Source organism: Myxocyprinus asiaticus, chromosome 8, assembly GCF_019703515.2.
Source record: "Myxocyprinus asiaticus isolate MX2 ecotype Aquarium Trade chromosome 8, UBuf_Myxa_2, whole genome shotgun sequence".
Lineage (NCBI taxonomy): Eukaryota > Metazoa > Chordata > Actinopteri > Cypriniformes > Catostomidae > Myxocyprinus > Myxocyprinus asiaticus.
This window is the reverse complement of record NC_059351.1, coordinates 54,803,301-54,810,967: the sequence shown is the minus strand read 5'-3', so window position 1 is coordinate 54,810,967 and position 7,667 is coordinate 54,803,301. Positions and strand designations below refer to the sequence as shown.

At 37.8% G+C, this 7,667-nt stretch overlaps 1 protein-coding gene across 1 annotated transcript; it reads left to right on the top strand.

Moving 5' to 3' along the window:
- Positions 1-1,305: 1,305 nt before the first annotated feature.
- On the top strand, positions 1,306-7,366 carry LOC127444867 (cytochrome P450 3A30-like). The gene is made up of 13 exons (XM_051704458.1): positions 1,306-1,447; positions 1,583-1,676; positions 1,910-1,962; positions 3,028-3,127; positions 3,314-3,427; positions 3,704-3,792; positions 5,332-5,480; positions 5,627-5,754; positions 5,838-5,925; positions 6,034-6,194; positions 6,291-6,517; positions 6,653-6,815; positions 6,910-7,366. The coding sequence occupies exons 1-13, from the start codon at positions 1,383-1,385 to the stop codon at positions 7,018-7,020; spliced, it is 1,542 nt and encodes a 513-aa protein (XP_051560418.1). The 5' UTR covers positions 1,306-1,382; the 3' UTR covers positions 7,021-7,366.
- The last annotated feature ends 301 nt before the right edge of the window (positions 7,367-7,667 follow it).

The following is a 7,667-nucleotide window of genomic DNA, read 5'->3' as shown; positions in this document are numbered from 1 at the left end:
TGTGAGAGAGAGAGAGAGAGTGTGTGTGTTGTGTGTGTGTGAGAGAGAGAGAGACTGTGTGTGAGTGAGAGTGTGTGTGTGAATGTGTGTGTGTGTGTGTGTGTGTGTGTGTGTGTGTGTTTTAGTGGACATCATTTATTTCTTAAGACTTAAAGTTACAGTATGTCAACACAGTTACCATCATAACTTCCACTTATTATAATAATGCACAATTACATAATAATAATAATAAACTCTGTCATTATGACATCATCATCCAAAGACATTCTATGTCTGATGGAATGTTCATAATTTTATAGAAATGTACTTTAAATGGAAAAGGCACTGATTTGACAGAATGACCCATGAAGAAAAAAGGTTCTATATAGAACCTCTAAGAACAAATGTCAGATTTACATATGGACTCTTTTAAACAAGTGAAAGGTGAACTGAACCGTGAAGGTGCTATCGGGTTACTCAAGTTCATTCTGCACAGTAATTACCGCATATATCCTCCAACATGATGACCATATGTGTTTGTAAAACATCACCATTATCAGTAACTATTTGATAAAGTCTGGACTTAATGCATAATGAGTTTTCCATTCATTCTAGGACAGATCGTGTTTTAATTATTATTTCTAGTAACCAAATACTGTTCAATGTTAAATTAATTCTGTAAACACACACTAGTTGCAATAAAATATGCCTCGATGAGTCCAATTATACACAGTGATCGATACTGTACACATATAAACTAGAGCGCTGAAATAAAGGCCAGGCCAATGTGTGCAGAGGTAAAGCTCTTATCGAGATGTGAACACTTACATAACAGAGACAACTGTTCCAATGAACACAGTCGGCTATATCTGAGGGAAAGAGAAACGAGAAATGTTTGGTTTGCAACAAGACTACAACAATTGTTTTGTAGTTGTTATAAAAGAAGCTTAACTAAATTGAGGGACAGATATTTTACATACAGAACATTTTGTCTTTTCTTCAAGAAGATTGTTTAAACAAATAATAATAGGATGAGATCATGACTATTATTATGTATTTAAAAGTAATAAACTTCATTGGAACACTACTTCTTGACTAAAAAGGTAATTAAAGTAACTAATGACTTGTAATCAGATTACACCTAACAATGACGTGATGTTGTTAAATGAAGAACAATATTCAGTATCACACTTATTAATACTGATAACAGCAAAACTGACGTGTGTAGTGTGTACAGGAGTTACAGCTGAACTTTGTGTTTGCCTGTTCTCAACAATCCTGCTGGTTAATGTGTAATCTAAGAGCACAATAAAGGTCCTGTCACTCGCTGTGCTTCTTGTTTCTCACCCGTCTATCGTACAGACGACACATCGAGGGATCTCAGCATTCTGACAGCAGAAACTATGAGTCTGTTTTTCTCAGTGGAAACATGGGCACTTCTCCTGCTGTGTGTGGCATTGCTCGTGATGTAAGTCACTCTACACACTCGGAGTAATTATAGTTACTGATCAATCGTAATAATAACAAAAATGATGATTACGTTTGTGTTTGTCATGATGTGTGTTTGAGAACAGCTCTGTAAATGACCTGTTACCATTTGCAGGTATGGGTATTGGCCTCATGGTTTCTTCAAAAAGTTGGGGATTCCAGGTCCAAAACCCATTCCATTCTTTGGGACCATGCTGGAATATAGAAAGGTGATGTTTGTGTATTATAAAAGCATATATTAAACAGCATGGAACTTCTATTTTTTAATTGATCGCCATCATTTATACATCAATGAACTCTTGGTTCCCCATTAGGACATCTGAGACTGGTTAAGTCTTTTAAAGCTGATCTTGTTACGTCTGCTTTATTTCTTTCCCGGTCTAACAAACGAGTTCATGTCGCATCACAGTGTTTCTTATCATGACCGTCTCTGTGCTTTCAGGGTTTTCACAATTTCGATACTGAGTGTTTCAAGAAGTATGGAAGAGTTTGGGGGTGAGTGTGAGATGAAACAGATAGAATATTAGAATAACATGAAATAAATAACAGATCAATCTCAATTATTCAAATGAAAGAATCATTTCAGAACATTTCGCAAATTCAATAAATAATAGGCATTAAAATATAATGGGGGTCTGGGTATCTCAGCGAGTATTGATGCTGACTACCACTCCTGGAGTCACGAATCCAGGGTGTGCTGAATGACTCCTTCAGGTCTCCTAAGCAACCAAATTGGCCCGGTTGCTAGGGAGGGTAGAGTCACATGGAGTAACCTCCTCATGGTCGTGATTAGTGGTTCTCGCTCTCAATGGGGCGTGCTGAGTGACTCCAGCCAGGTCTCCTAAGCAACCAAATTGGCCCGGTTGCTAGGGAGGGTAGAGTCACATGGAGTAACCTCCTCATGGTCGTGATTAGTGGTTCTCGCTCTCAATGGGGCGTGCTGAGTGACTCCAGCCAGGTCTCCTAAGCAACCAAATTGGCCCGGTTGCTAGGGAGGGTAGAGTCACATGGAGTAACCTCCTCATGGTCGTGATTAGTGGTTCTCGCTCTCAATGGGGCGTGTGGTAAGTTGTGTGTGGATCGTGGAGAGTAGCATGAGCCTCCACATGCTGTGAGTCTCCGCGGTTTCATGCACAACGAGTCACGTGATAAGATGCGCGGATTGACGATCTCAGAAGCGGAGGCAACTGAGACTTGTCCTCCGCCACCCGGATTGAGGTGAGTAACAGCGCCATCACCAGGACCTACTAAGTAGTGGGAATTGGGCATTCCAAAATGGGAGAAAAGGGGATAAAAAAAAGTTTAATATAACATAAAAAAATGTGTGTAGCTCAATAGTTTAGATTTGAAATATTGTGACATCAGTACATACAGAGAACTTTATGAGAGCTGTAATAAAGTATTTACAAGGTTTATGATAGTAAATCATTCTTAAAGTTCTGATGATCTCATGAAAATAACAAACGAACAGCAGAAATGATTCAGAAATAACTACACACAACATAAATCACAATATTCTTGTGTATAATTGTGTTCATGTAATTCTTCCTTTTCTTACAGCATTTATGACGCACGGCAGCCAGTTCTCTGCATTCTGGATCAATCCATCTTCAAGACCATCCTGATAAAAGAATGTTACTCTTTCTTCACCAACAGAAGGGTAAACTCATCCTCATCTTTTGATCACATTCTGAAATACTGATGAAATGTCTTATACACACTTTTAATGCATTATTTTATAAATGCCTCTTGAGGTCAGTTTGTTTAAATGAAATATAAAGGGGGCGATTAAACAATATCTGTATTCTATCTTCATGCTGTTTGCATTTATCCTTAAAACCAACAGAACTTCCGTCTGAACGGTCCACTGTATGACGCTGTGTCGATCGCTGAGGACGATGACTGGAGGAGAATCCGCAGTGTTCTCTCTCCCTCCTTCACCAGCGGAAGGTTAAAGGAGGTGTGTGAGTCTACAAATATTCAGACAGAAGCTCATACTGTGGACCTTATCCACCGTCCTTCACATATCAGTTAAACCTTCAGATCAAAAAACAAATGCACAAACTGCAATGAAACCTCAACATTATTTGTTACATGAACTATAGAGACAATTTCACCTGAACTACCAGTGAAACACAAAACCTTTGTCCTCAGACTATCAGCTTTAATGTTTCAGATGAAGTGATGAAGATTTAAATAGATAACGATGATGATGTGCTGTGGTTTCTTTCTCCAGATGTTTGGCATAATGAAGACACACTCGAAAATATTAGTTCAGAATATGGGGAAAACGGTGAAGGGAGGAGAGCCTGTGGATATTAAAGAGTGAGTCATAGAGCTTTCACACACTTTCAGAGATTATAACCAGTTCTCAAAAGCATCATCACATTTCCTGAAGTGCTTCAAACGGCTTTATCTGAAGAGATAAAAATATCTGCTTTAATATTACTGTAGTTATCACAGCAAAGGTTCATTACCTCCCTAAGATATTTATAGATCATTTATTAGGAAACATAATAATCATTGCTACAGTATAATACAGCTCTTCCTATTCAAGGTGTGTTCAGGTTCTGTACAGTGTACAGGTGTGTTCTTTTTTAGATAAAACTCAACATTACCAGATAGTAAAAGTTTTTATAAAAAGTCAAAATTAGGAGATAAAAAGCCATACTTTCGAGATACTAAGTCGTAATTTTGAAATTAGAATTTAATTTCATAAAATAGAACTGAAATAGAACTTTTATTGTTAGACTGAAGGCACGGCGCTCAATCCCATTTACAATATAAATCCCAGCTCTAATCGCAAAATGTGTCAGAACGACCCCTTCCCAAATTTTTGCTATAAATGCAATATTTAAATGTGTTCCTAATGTGGATTTTATGATTTACTTGGGTAATAATGGTGACTCGCATTGGCCTTAAGGAACGCAGCATGGCTTGCCAACTTTCCCAATTCATAATTCAATGTTTTCTCACATCTCGAAATTATGACTTTGTATCTCATCATTTTTACTTTTAATCTCATAATTAAAAAAACTGTTATCTGAGAATGTTGAATATAATATTAAATATTTTAAAATATCTAAAAATCCTTTAATAAAGATGCATTGACATGAGAAGCAGCATATAAGATATTTAGACTTGCTTTTAGAGAATAGATCATGAATATGTTTATTTTGTCTTTACTGCACTCGCAGAAGTATAACCAAGTGAAAAATACACTTATATTTAAGATACATTCTCTTAAAGCAAGTCTAAATATCTGATATGCTGCTTCTCTAGTAAATTTATCTTGTTTTAAGGATTTTTCGATCATTTTAAATGGAAAACAAGACAAAAACACTTGATAACAAGAGGATTAAATTGAATTAAACATAATAAAAAGTATTTTTCCCTTTAATTCAGTGAATGTCATTTAGAAGTATTATTAAAAGATGATTTTGTCCTCTTTATTGTTAGTAAACACGTTTAATACAACCTTTTAACTTATGGCACAAGCTGAATAATCGGTTAAGAGCTAACGATTAATCGTTGCAATAATCAACCGAATAGTCGAATAATCGTTCTAATAATCGTTAGATTAGTCGATTATCAAAATAATGGTTAGTTACAGCCCTACTTTGCAGTGTACATATGGATGTGTTCTCTATGTGTTATTTACAGTGTAAAATATAAAGAGCAAGACATTAAGGATGAATTTGAATGATGTTTTTCCATGAAGCTGTTCACTGGGGGCTTACACATTCCAGACATTACCGTATGATGTCCTGTAAAGCTGCTTAGCAACAATATATATTGTGAAACCATCTATACAAATAGAGATGAATTGATTTGACTATATGGATGTGTTTTGCATGTCTTCAGGTTTTTTGGAGCGTACAGTATGGATGTGGTGACCAGCACAGCGTTCAGTGTGGACATCGACTCTCTCAACAACCCCAAAGATCCATTCGTGACGAACATTAAAAAAATGCTCAAGTTTGACTTCCTGAACCCTCTGTTCCTGTTCGCAGGTAAAGTGTCAACACACATCTGCAACACTGAAATAACACAGTCATCACAAACTCGACTCAAATGGATAATTTAGCAAACTTTGTGAACTAACATCCTTTTTAAGTTGCAGAAACTTCTTAAACATCCTTTTCCGTTTCTTTGTTAGCGTTATTTCCTTTCACCACCCCCATGCTCGAAAAAATGGATTTAGCCTTTTTTCCGACATCTGTGACCGATTTCTTCTACGCCGCCTTAAAAAAGATTAAGTCTGACAGAGTGGCCAATGACCACAAGGTACTGTAAAACACTTTTTATATTTAGATATTGCAAATAGACATTAAACAAAGTTATAATTACATATCTGTCACTTCCTGTAGAGGAGAGTTGACTTCCTGCAGTTGATGGTTGATTCTCAGACAGCAGGAAAGGCTGAACATGGGCACAGCGAGGAACACACAGAGAAAGGTGAAGCATCTCAAATGGTTTAATCTCGACCTCCAACTATTATGCCCTAAATATCTTTATTGATCGAGACATATTAGAAACACACCTTAGACTCTGTACTCTGTCCAGGTCTAAACGATCATGAGATCTTGTCGCAGGCCATGATCTTCATCTTTGCTGGTTATGAGACGAGCAGCAGTACTCTGGCGTTCCTGTTCTACAACCTTGCAACAAACCCAGAGGCCATGAAGAAACTGCAGGAGGAGATCGATGAGACCTTCCCTAATCAGGTAGAACAGACAGAAATTAAATGAGTTTTGTTTAGCTGGAATCAGTGTCAGGTTTTGTTATGGCTGATTTTAAGCATGGCCATCTGTGTGTTGAAGGCTCCAGTGGACTATGAAAAGATGATGAGCATGGATTATCTGGATGCTGCCCTGAACGAGTCCCTCAGGCTGTTCCCTGTCGCTGCTCGACTTGAACGGGTCTGCAAGAAAACCGTGGAGATCAACGGTCTCATTATTCCTAAAGACACGGTCGTCATGATTCCAACCTACGTCCTCCACAGAGACCCAGAGTACTGGACAGATCCAGAGAGCTTCAAACCAGAGAGGTCAGAATGGATTTCTTATTTCATACATTTAACATCAGGCTTATGGGACTCTTTAACAATTAATACATCTCAATGGTTCTTAAGAAGGTAACGTACAACGTGACACAAAGAAACCCTCTTTTGCCTTACTATCAGGTTTACTAAAGGAAATAAGGAGTCCATAGACCCCTACATGTTCATGCCCTTTGGCGCTGGACCCAGGAACTGCATCGGGATGCGATTCGCTCAGGTGACCATGAAACTGGCCATCGTGGAGATCTTGCAGGGGTTCGACATCTGTGTGTGTGAAGAGACACAGGTGAGCAGACACATTCTCCACATCACTTATGCTCATGGTAGGCGAGGCGGTTACATTGAAAATGACTCTCTCTCTCTCTCTCTCTCTTTCATAGGTTCCTCTGGAGCTCGGTCTCAATGGTCTTCTTGCTCCCAAAGACCCCATCAAACTGAAACTCATCCCTCGAATTCTCTCAGATGATATTTGTAACAACAACAAGTCATGAACATTCCAGAACTGTCCTAAAATACACACTTCTCTTTCTGAGAACACTATATTTATCTTTTAAAATAAAAGGATGGTAGTCGGTAGTCTTCAGTGAAGAGGAAGATTCGACTCTGAGGTTCTCAGGGCCTTTCAGACTCAAACTGAGTGATTTAGTTCATTTAAGCGAATGTTGGATTGATTCTGCTATTGTCCCTTGAACACTGGGAGTTTTTGAGGAGTTTTCATATTTAGGAGTTTACTTTGTGAGCATGAGACCTTTTTACAGCCTGAAGAAATTAGATTGACCTGTTATGAAATGACATTCATGAAAGATGAGAATAAAGTTTATTAAAATTACAAATAGATTTGATGTGTCCAAAGTATCTGATCCAGCACCCATAGAGCACAACTATTAACCTCAATTTACATTTCAGGGATGAGCTCTTCTAGAGGAGGAAATGAAGAATATTTGTGTCCTTTATTTAAAAGCCATTTTATAAGAGCAATAAAGCTCTCGAAGCCGTACTCCGCTGTGTCGTGTCTAACAACACACTTTACCTGTGAAAGTACTCACAATATAACATAGCCTCAACTACCTTTTGATTAATTACAATGAATAATTCCAGTATTGAATCACAGAAATATGAACATGAAACTGTCATGTGA

Coding starts and splice junctions, on each gene's coding strand:
- LOC127444867 (XM_051704458.1), top strand. CDS start 1,383: ATGAGTCTGTTTTTCTCAGTGGAAACATGGGCACTTCTCCTGCTGTGT. Junction 1,963..3,027: donor AAGTATGGAAGAGTTTGGGG/GTGAGTGTGAGA, acceptor CTTTTCTTACAG/CATTTATGACGCACGGCAGC. Junction 6,816..6,909: donor GTGTGTGTGAAGAGACACAG/GTGAGCAGACAC, acceptor TCTCTTTCATAG/GTTCCTCTGGAGCTCGGTCT.